This window comes from Gastrolobium bilobum, unplaced genomic scaffold, assembly GCF_033153095.1.
Source record: "Gastrolobium bilobum isolate Gb01-03AN ecotype WA unplaced genomic scaffold, APGP_CSIRO_Gbil_v1 utg18685, whole genome shotgun sequence".
In the NCBI taxonomy this organism is placed as follows: domain Eukaryota; kingdom Viridiplantae; phylum Streptophyta; class Magnoliopsida; order Fabales; family Fabaceae; genus Gastrolobium; species Gastrolobium bilobum.
The window spans coordinates 140,014-157,043 of NW_026898737.1; the positions used below are offsets into that span (position 1 = coordinate 140,014).

At 32.5% G+C, this 17,030-nt stretch overlaps 1 protein-coding gene across 3 annotated transcripts; it reads right to left on the reverse strand.

Annotated features, from left to right (window-relative positions):
* Positions 1–787: 787 nt before the first annotated feature.
* Positions 788–13,602, reverse strand: LOC133283634 (uncharacterized). Of its 3 annotated transcripts, none has more exons than XM_061480514.1 (19): positions 13,369–13,602; positions 11,339–11,426; positions 11,028–11,255; positions 10,595–10,681; positions 10,378–10,467; positions 10,167–10,293; positions 9,623–9,723; positions 8,901–9,069; positions 8,570–8,691; positions 7,072–7,200; positions 6,878–6,976; positions 6,692–6,749; positions 6,546–6,621; positions 6,335–6,464; positions 4,733–4,890; positions 2,991–3,063; positions 2,719–2,913; positions 2,112–2,205; positions 788–1,915 (listed from the first exon to the last, which is right to left on the reverse strand). In XM_061480514.1, exons 2-19 carry the CDS (start codon positions 11,411–11,413, stop codon positions 1,035–1,037), a joined length of 2,892 nt encoding a protein of 963 aa, XP_061336498.1. In that variant the 5' UTR covers positions 11,414–11,426; positions 13,369–13,602; the 3' UTR covers positions 788–1,034. The 3 variants fall into 3 exon arrangements, with proteins under 3 accessions (XP_061336498.1, XP_061336499.1, XP_061336500.1); XM_061480515.1 differs by lacking the exon at positions 13,369–13,602 and adding an exon at positions 13,117–13,135; XM_061480516.1 differs by lacking the exon at positions 13,369–13,602 and adding an exon at positions 12,036–12,056.
* Between the last annotated feature and the right edge of the window lie 3,428 nt (positions 13,603–17,030).

Sequence of the window (17,030 nt, forward strand, 5' to 3'; positions counted from 1 at the left end):
ATAAAATTACTGTAAGACGAGAATAAATAACAAAAGAAGTTATGATTTCATATCTGCAAATTAAAGAGAAGTACTGTAAAATTGTTGTAATGAAAATTTAATAAAAACCTAATCACATAAATTGATGTCACATATTATTAAGGTGGATCAGAACAAATTTAGTAAAATTAATTTTAGAATAATTAAAGTATAAAAAGAAGTATAAAGTTTACTGAGAAATTATAGAATATAAACTTTTTAATTTTAAATTTCTTTCTATCATTTAATTCTTGAGAAAGTATTAAGTTTAAGTTTCTTCTTATCATTCAATCCTTGAGAATTTGATCCTAATCAAATAATTTTGATTATCTAGTATGACAACTCATGTAATTAAATTTTCATTGCAACAATTTTAAAATACTTCTCTCTATTTTAAAGGTACAAAACCATAACGAGTTTTACTGTTTATTTCCTTGCGTTGGTTCAATTTTATTTAACAAATCTTACAGTGTAATCATTTAATAATGTTAAATTTTTATTGCGATTGAAGAGATTTAACCATAAAAAAGGAGAAAATTTATATAAGATTAAAAAAAAGACGAAAATTTGTGTAATAAACCAAAACATACACTGATTAAGTTAATTTTGTCACTTCCACACAAAAATGTAACTAAATATTGAAAATTAGACTCTGTGAAATGCAACATTAAAAAAATTAGACTTGAATGTGACATTTATAAAATGAAAGATTTGGTGTCAATATGTAACAAACGCGAAATATTTGTAAAGTTAAAGTAATTTAAAATATTAAGAGTTCAACTTACATCATGGGTACACAATTGCATACATGATTCTTCGGAACAATAACAGGATGCAAAATTAGCTCATGCATCACTGAGATTACTTAACTACAAGAAGAGCCAAAAAAACAGAGAGAGGGGGAGGGGGTGGAGGCCCAAAAGATTAACAGTATATATAATTATCAAGGCCATAAAGAAAATAAAAAAATTGTACATAAATGTATGATGGAAAAGGGGTACAAAATCCTTCCATCCTCAATTAATCAGAGGCCTCCCCATATTTAATTGCCCATCGGGTCCCCTTTGGTCAACAGCAAATCTTAAGAAATCGTCGGGAACTGGAATCTTTAACTCCGAACAAACAAGTTGAACAATTTTTCCGGTGACACCTCCAAGGGACATTTTGTTCAGTGTCACAGCAATAGAGAACTTGTTTGTGACATCACAAAAACCTGTGGACCCACCCATTCCCGAGTGACCAAAGGCAATGGATGACCCATCCTTAGAACTAAATCTCTTAAATCCTAGGCCAAAACCCCCACTTGGCAAAGCCAAATTCTCGTACTCTCCTGCACCCAAGAATTCATCAATAATCCGAGGATTCTCATAGATCTTACCAGCAACATGGGTTCGTGGATTACTATCCATGTTGCTACCTCTAATGTCATCACTACTGCTACTAACTCCGCTCGTACTTCTGCCCTCATTATCCTCAGAATCATCGTAATTAGAGACCTTTTCATAACCTTTAGGACCAATAATGGAAGGTAATGTTGCTTCCTTTCGTCCAATACAAGTACGCTTTTTGGGGGCTTTCTGAGAAGACAATTTAGGGATCTGGGGATGGCTTCCAAGTAATGGCTTAGAAGCAGAAGAATGAGGTGGTGGTATCTTGCCACCATCAGCTAGGGCTGCATAATAACGAGCAAGTGCACGGGCAGATAAATGTCCATTAGCAGCTGGTATGATGGCACGGCGAACATTCAGTGTATTGAAAACAGGAGGCAGAGTGGTTGCAAGTTGAGCAATTTGTTGTGGCTGGAAGCTCGATGGGAGATCAGGACGACCAGTGATCGCTGAGAGCTTGCTTAAATCATCTGTATCTACAGTCAGAGTTGCAAGACGTGCTTCCACCCCTAAATACATAACCGATGAAGCATGGTTACAATTTACAGACAAAGAAACCAATATGGAAATATAAATTTCCTTTTACTCCAGCTAGTACGGAATATAAAAAAAAAAAAAAAAAAAAAAACCGTGAGTATATAGTATGCATGCCAAATACAAATTTCATATCATCCCTCAAAAAAATATTTATTCATCAAAACTTGCCTGGGGGAATCCCTATATATAGCTCTCCTTCAATGTGGAGGGGACGAACTATTGCTTCTTCAAGGATCTCCTGAAATTTCTTGCCAGATGCATGCTGTTTTATTCAAATAAATCATCAGCACATAGATAGAAATCCTACTGGTAGGAAAATTTTACTAGCACTTGGTTTAGCCGTTTTGTAAAGAATCATAAATTAAAATCGATTGTAACCATGCCAAAATTCTTATTTTATCTAAAAACACGACATCAGTAAAATACTACGCTAATTGACATCAACAAATTGGAGACATGCAGTAAGCATGCTACATAGATAAGCCATACACATTCAAGGTCCAAACTTAGACCTACCAATCAATCACACCATATATAGCATTTTGCCCAATTACAAGCATGATAATAGTACTCAAATATATCGTTCTATTACTCTTCCTTTTTCCCTTTTTCTTTTTTATATAAAATCTATTAATCTTTCTTTTAATCAACATAAAATAATCCTTCTATTTTACCCTCTTATTCAGAAAGTCTAATGAAGCATGAAATTAGAGAATATTTATTGGAATAGGAATAAGAATTAAAAAATTTGATACACAAGGACAAGAATTCATACCTCAATGATTCCACCGCACAACCAGCCAAATGACAAATAATGATAAAACTGCTCCTTGCCTGGTTCGGTATCAGGTACTGACATACACATCTGATTTAAACATTCATCCCAATCCAACATCAGTAGGGGGTTTTCTTGAGTTATGTCTGACATCGCATTATGCAAACCAGATGTATGGTTAAGCACATGATGCACCTGAAACAAAAGATGGAAACATTCTTAGAAAATAATAACTTCAGAACCTCAGTTCGGCGAAAATATCAATATTTGACCTTAATGACATCTTTCCCATTTGATCCAAATGCTGGCCAAATATTTGCAACATTCTCTTCAAGGTTTAGTTTTCTGCGAGATGATAAGCACACAGATATTTATTTCACTATTTCAGGTTAAAAGCACTGAACATGAAAGTATATGATGCTACGTAGTGTATGAAAGTAAAAATTTTAACTTCTAATGACAAAGAACAGAGATGACTCTCAATCAAAATATACATTTCTGACTAACCAAGCTAGCATCAACATTGGTATACTGGTAATATATAAACTAAACACAACAGGAGGTGGCCGGAAGGGACATCAGCAGGCAGCGGCAAATGGGGGTGGACGACAAAGCAGAAGTGGCCAGAAGGATGACATGACCACAGACCAGAAACCAGAGCAGAAACATTGTATCAAAAAGAATTTTGTCATTGGTACACACTGCCTGCCACGTAAATACAGAATGGGGTTGCCTCTAATCCATCTATGCTACCATGTTGAGACAGGAGAAAACGAGAGACTTTGGTGAAATCCGTGTGTTTAAACTACACATCGGAGTTAAGATTGTATAACCATAAAAGTAATATGAACCTAAACAAGTATGATCCTAGACACTATTTACATGGTTTTGAACACTTAAAGTAAAATCACAGAAATAACAATCCAACAGATGATTAAAGTCTGAATGAATGCATAAAATGACAAACATTGCCCCGTATAACCTTACAGTGTTGGCTTAAATCAAAATACATAGGATTGAAAAGGTGGCATTAATTATGGAGGGAAAATCAATGCATTCTGACATATATGGGTGTGAATGGGAGGAATATAAACAGCGAGTTCACTATTCCAATCCCATTTTTTATCAAAATTTCCTCTTATAGATTAGACAAAGATATAAACTGGAGTGAATGAAATATATGGAACATATGATTCAAGTAGTCTGCTTCTATTCTGCTCAAAAATGTTATATAAAGGGAAAGAAATTGGAAGTACAACATTGAGCTTGAATGTAAATCAAAAAGAAATTGACAGGAACTATGAAAGAGTTTGAATTTCATATCCTCCATACTTACAGTAATTTCTCCTCTGTCTTAATGAATTTCTTCTTTTATTAAAAAATTAATAAGTCTATGATAAATGCTTAATGTATTGTCTAATCAAACCCTCAGCTTACTTTACATATCTGAAGACAACACTAGAAGTTGGAGGAGACACAAGAGCCTATCATACAACAAGCAACATATTTGGTCTGTGACCAAGAATAGTTCATTCTATGTTGGAGCAAATGCAGACTACTAGAGTTAATATTGATGACATTACACATCAACATCAATATCAACAACAACTTTATACTAAACTAGTTGGGATGAAATAAACAAAAGAAGAAAAATTGAGAGGAAAAAAGAGAAATAAAAGAAATGAAGAGAAAAAAAAGGAAGAAATATAGGGAGATATAAGGGAAAATTACGAAAAAGGGACCATTACACAACAGAAGAAAAAGTTGGAATATCATTTAAAGGTAAAATTCAGGGCAAGACTACCAAAAGATAAATCTATCTTGGCATAACACTACTAGACACATGTCAGTTTACTAGTCAATAGCATGCAACTAAAGCATGTAACACAGCACAGCCCCACTGCTTGCACTAGTTCTATGTGAAAAGAAAACCTTATTTGTCCGATAAACAAGAAGTTACAGCAACCAATTTAGGGGCGTGCAAACTCTAGGGTCATATCATCTTACAACCTACCTATTGTCAACCAGCCAATGCATCATTCCTGCTGCGATACCCTTTGTAACAGAGAACACAGGAAAAAGGCTGTCAGGCTTAACCGGACGGGGGTCATATTTACCAAGCACTCCAGCAGCAGTGTCAATAATGACCTCTCCATCTTTGTAGGCACATACCTTCAAAAGATTATACAGAATTTACTAAAACAATTGAACATTTACTTGAGCTATTTGATTCGAGACGTCAAATGCGACAACAACAATACTAAGAAAGAAAGAAGAAAAAAAGAACATCTCTTCGGTGAACCTTTAATTATCCAACAACAGTAGTACTTGATCATACTAGTAATGCATGTCAATGCAAAGATAGATTCCTTTAACTCCAGACTCTTGAACAATATCTAATATGTATAAATTCTCAGAAACTGTCTTAATTCGTCAACTCAAATTTTAAATATATAATGGAATATATATACACACACAAAAAAAAAAAACATATAGGGCAAGATCATTCTACACGAGTGTAAATTATACTCCTAATCTTAGTCATTGATCCTCCTTGCATCTAATTGCTCACGTGATTGATGGATTAGAGCCGTTAGAAGCAAGTAAGATCGACACTCAAGATTATTATTCTTACACCAAAGTAAATTGATCCTTCTCATATATATATATATATATATATATATATATATATATATATATATATATAACGGGTGGGGCAGGATATTCTTACACTGGTGTAAGAATAAAACTTCTTACACTAAATCTTAGTCATTGATTTGCTTCCATCCAATAGCTCAAATATCTAATAAATCAGAACCGTTAAATATAGTTAGGATCAACAATCAAGATTGAATGTAACTTATACTAGTGTAAAATGATCCTGATCCTATATATATATATATATAGAGAGAGAGAGAGAGAGCATCTATTTTAAATGCTTAAACTGTTAGATGAAGGTTTATCAATTTATCACTAGCGTCCCCTCCCCCTTCTCCAAAACTTAAAAGTCCTTTGGACTTGAAATATTAAAAATGCATATGCCCACTCTGCATTCTAAAATTCAACTTTATTTAAAAGAATAGGAGTGACAAAGATCAAACTCCTAATCATTTAGTTGTAGAAACTTTGATACATTGTAAGGACCATCTATCTCAAAAGCTTAAGTTGTTAGTTGAAAGCTCAAAATTGCTTTTAGTATCTCTACCATTCTCTAACCATTCATGAATGAAGTAAATTCCCAGTATACTCCTCCTATCTTTGGTCTTATATGGCACATCAAATTCTAAATAACAATTACTAATTATTTTATACATGACCCTAGACTCTTGTTGAGAAGATGGGAAGATATATATTTTGTTTTTTTTTTTTTTGGCTATAAAGAAAGGTAATAAGTAATCATAAATGTATCAGACCAAAAAATAAAAAAACACAGTGCGTGCCGGGAGCAGTGGCAAAACAGTTCAAATCTTGGAAATAACCTCTTTGAAAAAATGCTGCAAGGATAAGTTTACGTACAAAGATTTCCTTCACCCTTACTCTGGCAAGTCAGGGATTCAACCAAAGCAATCTCAAAATTTAGCATACCAAGGTACTATCAACAAATAGCAACATGTACCTGCATTCCAAGTATTTTATCATTATTTGCCAGCTCAATTAAAAGTTTCCTCAGCTTGGCTTCTACATCAGAATGGACTGGTGAATCAAAAATCCATCTATCATTTACTGATGGTCCTCTATTAATGTACCTGGCAAGTGCACCTCAGTTCAGAAACAGATGAAATAAGCATGTAGAAGATAAATCATAAAACAAATTCCAAAAGACTCACCCACTCAAAACTGATTCTGCAAACGGCCTCATTATGTCCATATATACTATGCGTACATTCATGGTGGAAGAAAGCCCTATATCCACATCAGGTAAGTAAAATAAGTTGTGGGGAACAAATAAGCATTACAGTGGGAGACAACTGACCTCTTAGAAGATTAAGAACCCTTCCAAATATTACAATATCACCAGGAAATGCATCAACCTGAAAATTTAAATAAATAAATATATCAATGTATCTAACATAAAATCACTAGCATAAATTTTTTTGTGAAAGAAATCACTAGCATAATGTTGGAACAGAAAAAAATGCAAGTTTATATCTGAACTCACGGGATTAAAACGTTTCAGTTCTTTTTCGTCAAGGTTCATTTTCTCCTGTATAACCTTCATATTTTTGGTTCTTTGATCGGACAGAGATTTCATTGTTTTCTTAATAACAGAAAAATACACCAGAATTAGATAAACATCTAAATACTGAAGAAACCAAAGAAAATTATGCTTTCAGGAGCTTGAGGCATACTTACATAGGATTCATTTGCCGGTGTTGTCGCACGAAAGAATACAGTTGTTACCTCCATTACCTGCTCTGGTATGTCCAGACGAAACTTAAGCCCCATTTCTGTAAAGGCAGACAGAAGGGCCACGTGGTCCCCCTATAATAAAAAGGTTTATACTCTCAGTCATCATTTAGAAAGATCATTTGGAGCAACTATTAATTATGAAAAACACGTATCAACAATAACAATCCCAAATAAAGTTGTAATAAAAAAAAGTGAAAAACAATTATAGAGGTAGAAATGAAATAGACAAATTGAAAGTATTATGAAAGTTTGTTCCTGAATCAGACACTTGGCGATCGTGAAATTTTGGCCATGAGTGCAGCAAATTTCTTGAAATAATAGGGATTTGTGTATATAGGGAGGAAAATGAATAGTCAGAATAATAAAATTATATTGATATTGTTGTGAAAGATGTGTTATAATGCGATGCAATTTACAAAACACTAATTCCTATTTATACTCATGTTGGACTCCAAATCCTATTTACATTGACAGGGGATATTTATACAAAAGTAAATGAAAAAAAAACGGAAACAAATTCAAATCCTATTACAATAAAAATAAATCTCTAATTAATAGGGCTATAAATCAGGGATATGATTGCATCCCAGATAAAAACAGAAAGATTCTAATCCTGATATTCTACAAGATATAGAGGGAGGAACATGAATACTCTGTATAATAAAACTTTATTGGTATTATTGTGAAGGGGTGTGTTATGTTGCGATATAATCTATGCAACACAAATCCCTATTTATATTAGACCCAAATCCTAATAAATAAGGAAATAAATCATGAAATATAAAGAAATAAGAAAATTATTCTTGAGAGATCATCTAAGATGCTCCAAGGTATCTAAACTATTCTAAGATACAATCAATATTATGAGATATTTTGCACACATTCTAACAAAAACCACCCAATCAAAAGTTTAATCTAGGTGAGGTTGAGAAAATGGCATTTGCATCTCAACACACCCCTTTAGAACCCAACTTGCTGTAGTGAACAAAGCACAGCTCAACATCCAACATTATGTTCTGCTATTAAAAGAATGGGAAAAAATGGTGGTCATTAAGATCAAAGTACAGCCCAATTTGTGGAAAAATGGCTTCAACACCATCCCAAAAATTATTCAACTGGAAATTTTAAGGTATAACTAATACTAATAGGTGAAAGGCAAATAAATATATCTAACAACATTATCTCTTAATACAACTAAACTATACCACTAAATTTTATTAGCAAAAGCTCATCTGATCTTTGGCCTGAGAAATAACACTAAATTAAAACCCAGCCCTTTAAACCAGGCTAGGATAGGCTAGCTGCTCGAGTCACAACCCAATATATATCCTTCAAATTCTACGATCCTATGCTCTAGAAAACAACAGTTATAACCACTAAATTAACAATATTATGATTTTGTTAGTATTCATATAACAATGAAAAAGAACAAAAGACCAACCTCAGCAGATGCTAAAAACATCTTTGCAAGTGCTTGCTTAATGGTGTTTGATAGTTTCTTCGTAAGCCCAAAGTCAAGTAAAATGGGACGATGCGGAGATTCCTTGCTCACAAGAAAATTTCCTATGATGATTCCAATAAGAGAGCCGAAATATTTCATGAGAACATGGATTAATCAGTAAAAATTATTACAGAAAGTAATTATAAAGTTTCCACAACAAATTGAAAAAGGTCATACATGTGCACATTACAAACACATGCACATGCATAAACAAGAGCTCGCACACACGCGCAGAGAGAGAGAGAGAGAGAGAGAGAGAGAGAGAGAATACCTGGATGAGGGTCACCATTGAAAAACCCATCAACATATATTTGGTGGGCATAGGCACGAGTAATCTCCTCAACAATCTTTTGCTTATTTACTCCTAAAGCTTCTAGTGATTCTAAATCATTCAACCGAATGCCATCCATGTACTCCAAAACAAGGACTTTTTCTGTGGACTATCATTGGAAGCAAGCAGATTATATAAATAGGATAAAATTACACAAAGAAAACAAGGTGGGGAAAAAAAATAAGAAGAATGAAAAGGGAGCACATTTCATTTTGAACCCAAAAAAAAGTTCAGGTAACGTTAGACACTCATTATAATTAGATGCATGCACATGATGGAAAAAACTCCACTTATGTACCCTTTGGAAATTTGCACTTAGATGTAAAAACACAAGAATAAGGTAATAAGCATGTAATTATGGAGAAAAAAATTGTTTAATTATTTTAGTATGGGACCTTGTAGGAAAATATGTAAAATTCAGGTTACTTCTACTCACACTGTCTCACACAGAAATATGATAAATATGTGAATGTCTTTTCAGGTCTATGCTTAATAATGAATGACATTGTGTCATCATTTTAAGATATAAGGACTTTATGAAAATTACAAATAAAAGAGATCACTTGTTTCACACCTCTTCCCCTTAATATTTGATGCCCCATTTCTAGTATCACCATTACGGATGAATATTTCAATCATATTATTTTACACAAAGAAGATACCTGAATTACATCTGGGATCAAAACATCCACCCGATTGGCATTCATATTTCTATCATATTGGCTTCTGCAACCAAGATTTTTAGCCACCGTTCTAGTGTTTTCTACAGAAACAAAAGTTAGTAAGAGACAAACTTGTAACCTAAGGAAATAAATGTAATCAAATAAAGCGTAATTGCCAAGATGAGTACACACAAAAAAAGCAGAGCAAACAAGAGAATGGGTGCAAGCCTAAATATTTATAGAAAAATAATGTAATAACAATCCATTGTGGTAAAAGTAAGACACATTCTGGTACAAATAATTTGAAAAGACTAAACTGCCCTCTTAACACTCGCCCTCAAGTTGGATTATAAATAATGATCATGCCCAAATTGTGACAAATATAATCAATTCTATTCCAAGGAAGACATTTATGGCCATAAAAGATCTAAGAAAAATGTCTCCTTTAAAATCCAAGCATCTAGCTCCAGCAAAATACAGCAAAGATATTTTCAAGCACAAATTTAGATCCACTACATCAAAATTTACAAAGATATGAAATTACCAGCTTCATGATTGAAGTCAAGTTCTTTAGGAGCTTCTTTGCACCATTCATCAATCATAGGATTAAAGTTATATTGCGGCTCAGCCCATGCAATCCAGTCAATAATTGACTTCGCATTTTTCAAGTCCTGAAAACAATGTAGGTCCAAAAACCATTTGAACCCTCCATTTATCTTTATATCCATACATTCCATAGGATAAAAGAAGCAAACCTCTAGTATGACTGTCTTGACACCTTCATGTTGAACTTTAACGACAACTTCCTGTCCATTGAGCAGTGTCGCACGGTGGACTTGCGCTATCTGCATAAAATGTGTGGCTCAGATAAGAAAGACTCAACTCATTCAACGAAAAATATTTAATTGATAATGATTTTAAACTAAGTTATATAAGCATCCTCTAGTAACAAAAATATCCTTGGGATCTTACTGATGCTGTTGCCAAAGGTTCATTGACAAAATCAGCAAATAGCTCATCCATTGATTTCCCCAACTCTTTCTGTATGGTGCCATAGACCTAGCAAATATAAACTATATTGAGAAGTCTAGTAGTGATAGCGACTCAAGAAAAAATTGAAATTTTCATGTTAGCAAAAGATAACCCTTACTCTCTTGTTTCAAGGATTGTGAAGTCCAAAATATCAATTTTATTTTCATCACAGGAAATGTGGATTTCACAGCCAGTTAAAAGTACAAAATACAATGAATTCTTATACTAGCCACTTAATGAACAAAAATCTTTTCCAATGCTCAAAATTATGAGGGTAGTATTTTTCTTATTAAAACCTTATACTGTAAATCGTTTCTCAAAATAATAATTTTTTACTACATAAACAAATAATTTTTTTAAAAATTCAAAAAACCTCTTCCAAGGAGCGAGGAGGAAGAGAGTCCTGTAGCTGCTTCAACAGACGTATATAAGCTGTAGGAAGCACATCTGCACGCGTTGACATATATTGCCCAAGTTTCACCCACAAGCCTTCCATCTCTAATATCAAATTTAGAATACGCTTAGCATTACGCTCATGAGCCTTCTCCCACAATGCAGCTTGTTTAGATTTGGCAGTCCATTTATCTCGCTGTTGTACACCCTACAAAGACAAATACAAGCAATTAAGAAGTTCTATAGACTTATTTACTAAAATAAAAATTGTGAGCAACCAGTGAAGCTCACCTTATAATCTAGGTATACTATTATGGCCATAGTGAATACTCTAGCACGTCTTCTGTAAATGTTTCCCCACCCCATTCTCGCAGGTAAGCTATAACATGAAATCAAGGTTACTTATAAGGCCAAAGATAAAGACATAGCATAGTGACTAGATTCCAAAATATCTATTTCCAACAAACCAATAACTAATAAAAGATATTAGAATAGCACTGAGAAAGAACCAAAAGAAAAGCCAGTAAAATAGATACATAATTCATGGGATTAACACATGCCCATAAGCTCTAAGTTTCTTAACAGTAGAGTAAATAAGTTCTACAAGTTAATTATTGAGGAAAAGAATTCAAATAAAATACAGAAGAACTATAAGTAGTGAGCATATTACAAAATGACTATGACATTATAAAATATCTCAATCCTTGCCATCTCATTCTTCTAAATAAAAGTTGAATTTCAGCACATGGTAAAGATAGTCTGTGCACTATCCATGCTTCAAGTTTGATGGCTCTTACGTGCAAGGGTGTGCTAGAGATATAATAAAGCAACACTCATGAGCCTTTACTTAATAGCTTATGCTTTTAGGAGAGTTGGTGATTGACATGGTATGGCCATACGACCAAGTGGACATATGCATTGTTCATACTTCAAAACCAAAAGGCTCTTGCTTGAGGGGGAACATTAGATATAAAACTAGAGCATTTACCTAACAGCTTAAACTTTTAGAAAAGTTGGCTCTTGACATCCAGCATACAGGATCCTTAAGGAGAAAGAAGGCATTCAGGACACTACACCACAAACATTTTAAAATCTGTATGTAATATACTTCAATATACTGGTTTCCAGCCAAACAGCCTATGATAAGCCAATATCATATTGAAACAGGAATGTAAGATGATTGAGAATCAAAGATCCCCATATTCTTGGGTATTCCAAGCATATTCAAAATGATTTTTAATTGCAATTCCAAAGGCAGGGGGACCTTTTATTTCCCTACATCCACAATACTCCGGTATACTACATTCTCATCTCAAAATACCAGCACCAAACACCTCCTAAGAAGTTAGAAGTCAGCGTCCTTAAACATATACTGTTCCTAACACAGAATTGGAAATATTCAGCAACAACAAAAAGAAAAGCAGGTGGAGTAAGAAGTTAATGATCCTAGCTTTTGAAATAACTTAAATATATAAAGCCACTAGTAAGCATAATGAGAAAATATAGAATAATCATTGTTCTCAGGCAGATCTCAGAATAACGAACTAGAGGATATATTAATAATCCATCATTCAGCAAAATGCTAAGCCGCCCATTATGTAAGTGCCAAGACACACATTATGAGGCTTTTAAGTGGAAGTTAATCTTCCAATTCCAAGATATACAAATGAATAGGGAAGTCCATGAACCCCATAAAACTTTGTCGTTGAGGCAAAATTAAGTCTAGTTAGTAGCATAACTCTTAACCACAGGTGCTATTCTCAGCTAACCCCAGTCTGCCACTACTATAAATGGACATTTTTGGAGTAAGTTTTCAAGAATGCTATTTAACATTTAACTCCTAGACCATCCCCCCCTCATAATAGGGTTATTTCCCAAACCCAAAGTTAAGTTTAAATCCTAAAATTAAACTACCACCTATAGCAATAGCCTAAGTATGAAAATGCTATTCGCAAGCATGTCCATCCTACAACGTGAAGAACAAAATCATATCCGTTAAAAGTACAATAATAATAACAATAATTATAATAAAATATGCATTAATACTTGAAATACAAAGCAGAACCGACATTTTACACGTGTATTTGCAACCAACCACGCATCCCTCAGCATTGTCAGCATGATGAATAAATTTCCCCATCAAATTCGGGGAGAAAAAAAACAAATTCAATCAAAATTGAGATTATATTATACGCATGAAGAATCCATTAACAGCGAACAAAAAACGGAGAGAATTCACCAGTGACAATTCGAAACGCATCGAAACAAAGCAAGGAGAAAAGTTCATGGAAATTCATATAATCGTTTGGCGTGGTTATTACCTGAAGCGTTAGAAGGAGCACCTAACTGCTTTTGGAGGAGAAAGAAAGTGCGGTGGTGTGTGTGAGAAACAGTTAGCACTTAGAAGAAACAGAATTAAATTAAAAAAAAAAATGACGGAGGACTCGATTTTTTGTTCAAAGTCGAAAGTCGAAACGACAGGGACGTCGATGTCGTGTGTATTGGGGTTTGGAATTGGAAGTTAGAACTTTCCCTTCTCGTTTTGCTTGCTTGCCAACCATATGAGACTCTCTTGAGGTCCAAAAATGGGAACGGTAAACCAATACCTTTTTCTCTTTTTTGACCTTTTCGTTCGTTGAATTGGAGGACACGCAAGCGCGTTTTCGTAAAAATTCGTACACGTGTCACGTCGTGAAGCGTTTTGCCCCATGCATTTGTTGATATATACTTGCTTTCGCTTCTTCACTTGAGAATAGTATAAAGTGTCAAAGTGAGAACAATGTGGACGATAAAAGAAGGGACCGACGAATAAATGACATTCAAATTAAAGAATATAGATTTTATTAAAAGTATTATATTGCAAATTATAAAGGAAGAAGATTCTCGAACTATATTAGCTTAAGTGGCACTAATGTCTTTAATTACATAAAGATCTCGAACTATGTTAATGTTTGCTTATGTTCATTTATTTTCAATTTTACAACTTTAATTTCAAATCGTTGCCAATTCTAACTTCTTATTATTTTTCAAATATTATTTTTTCTTATAACTCCCTCAAGAAAGATAGAAAAATATACATTTACTTTTATAATAATAATAAATATTAATTATATTATATTTTGTTAGTTTTCTATCTATATCTGATGATGCACGCATCTTAATTTATTGCAGCTAGAAAACAAAGTGTTTGTCAAAATGATAGTTTAATTGACGTAAGAAAACTGAACAATATAGATAAGAATATGAATTCAATCCTCTCTATTATTATTTTTGGAATGAGTTTAAAATCTTAATTTTTGAATTCATCCCATTGAATTAATTGCAAATGATAAACCGATTAAAATATTAAAAAAAATAAACGTTGAATTTAACATAATAAAAACATCAACATTGTAGTTTCAAATAAAAAAATTTATATTTTCGTAATTACTCCCATACCCTTTTAAATTTTTATATTGAAAATTTTAATAAGATTATATATTTTAAGGATAATTATACGCGTAGTTGAAGTATTTATCGGCAAGTGGGCATTGAGTTGTCGGTGATGGAGACAACTTTATTGTTCGTGAGGTCGTCCGAGTTCATTCTTGTGGTCCTGGGTGTGGCCTTTTTCTCTTCCCTATTCTCCGTCCACATAATAATAAAATTAACAATACAAGAAACATATTTGCATTCATTTTGAGGTTGACATTTAATAAAATAAAGACCGAAGAAAAAATACATATATTATTTTATAATACTGCTATAAAGAATTCAACAAAGTAAACAATTTGAATTCAAAGACAGTTGAAAACCAAGAAAACACGTGGAAAGAATTCAAATTTGAATACTTCGTTTATACTGTCAAATTTATTTTCTTATATACATACATACATTATGTTAATCTAAAATTATAAATAACTTTTTTTTTTTATAACAATTATAAATAACTTTGACTTAATAGTTAAGAGACTTTTTCGATGTGCTAACAACAGTGTACTCGGTTAAGGTCTAGATTTATGCTCTTGTCCCAAACCCATTTGCCGTGAGGACTGAGGATAGTTGGTGGTGCGATATATAAATTATGGGAAATCATTATCTCCATCTACATGAGATAAGAATTTTTTCCTACACAAATTCGTTTTCCGTGCCAATTAATTTTTCTTTTCTTTTTTAATTTAAAATGTGGGACCCACATTTAACTTATCTCTACTTTTTTTCTCTCCTACTATCCTACAACATAAGAAAATATGCACCCATAAATTATTTGATTAGTCGGATTCGAATATTCTCGGATTTAATACAAAGAACAATTCTTCCTAAAATATTATTTTCCATTCTCGAAACTGAAACCCAAGATCATTGATTAAAAGAAAAAAAATTCCATTCTCAAGCATATTATCTTTTGCAAATTAACTTAGAGGATTATTTTTTTCATATAATAGGAGAAAAAATTTCTCATATTAAGAGATAAACAAAGTGAGATCTATCATTTTTTTTTTTGAAAAAATAAACACATTTTTTTATATGAGTACGATATGAAAGAGCAATATCATAAAAGTATGATTTTCCATTAACTTATAAGATTAAAGTCTTTGTACATAAACACACTTTTTATGCGCCAATGTAAACTAATCATAATAAATTTTATGACATTAAATTGATTGGTCATTTACTCATTTCATTTATGTCATCCTCAGAGTCTATTTTCAATCAATATTGATGTGCCGGTCACTTGAATTTCCAACACAATAAAATAAAACCCGTAAGATCTCCATAACGAGTGTCAACGAGGAGGACATATCTATTCGGCCTCTTGGATAGAACACATCTATAAATTTGTTGAGTAATTGACGAACCTACCTTTACCTACATGTTTCAGTGGTAGGAAATAATTGTAATAAGAACTCTAAAAGTCTTGGTGGCTTACCCGAAAAGTATGTGAGTCATGTGACTACAAGTTGAAGGGCTATCGTAAATTTTTATTTGGGTTTCAATGGTTAAAAGATTTGGTTTATCACTTGAATTATTAAGTTATAATTTTCTAAAATGAAAATCATGAAATTCTAAAATAATAAATATGATTGAAAGTTAGAATTTAGATCGCTATGATGCTACAGCTTCAAGCCAAGTTGTTTTGAGGTACTATTATACTGGATAATCATACCAGACTACAATTCACTTATGCATGTTCTTTCTGACTATATGTTACGATCTCTCAGCTCACAGTTGAAGATTAATCTTCTTGAGGCGTAGAGAATTTAGAGATCACTAAAATGAATTTTATCTTTTTCAATAAAGTCTTTTCTATATACACAATCGAGAATCGAACCTCTATCAGCATTCCTAGCTATCTACCAAATGTATCGCACTTTATTGGTACTTATGCATACTTTTTAATGTAAGGATGAAGTCTGTTGCACCAATACTTCAAAAATTTTGAAGTTTTGTGTTCGACACACACATTCCGACATATATAATATTTGAAATTTCATTATAAATCATGAAAAAATTAATCGATGCTTAACTGATATAATAAAAATTAAAAATGGATATCGAATAAATTTTATTGTATAAGAGAATTTTAATTTGAAAATATAATAATAAATATTTACATCTTATGTTTCTTTGTAAAATTGATGGGTATTATAAATTTAGTTTTATTTTTTGTTAAATTATTGAATATTAAATATAATATATAATATTTTTAATTATTTAACATATCAAAATCTAATATTTTTAGAATTAATGTGTCACAGTATCATGTCGGTGTCGGTGCAATATAGGATGAATTAAGTTGAAGATTTATTAATTTTCTTAAGGGTAGGTTATATTTAGAAACTTTTTATTTACAAACTACACTATGTATTATGTATTATAGATAATATATGCTCAAGTAGTATATATCACTTGTAGTATATAATATAGTTTGTAAATATAACCCTAGTGATTTTCTCAACTGCAAAATTAAGAAGAAGAAAAAAAAACCGTCGATGTTTACAAT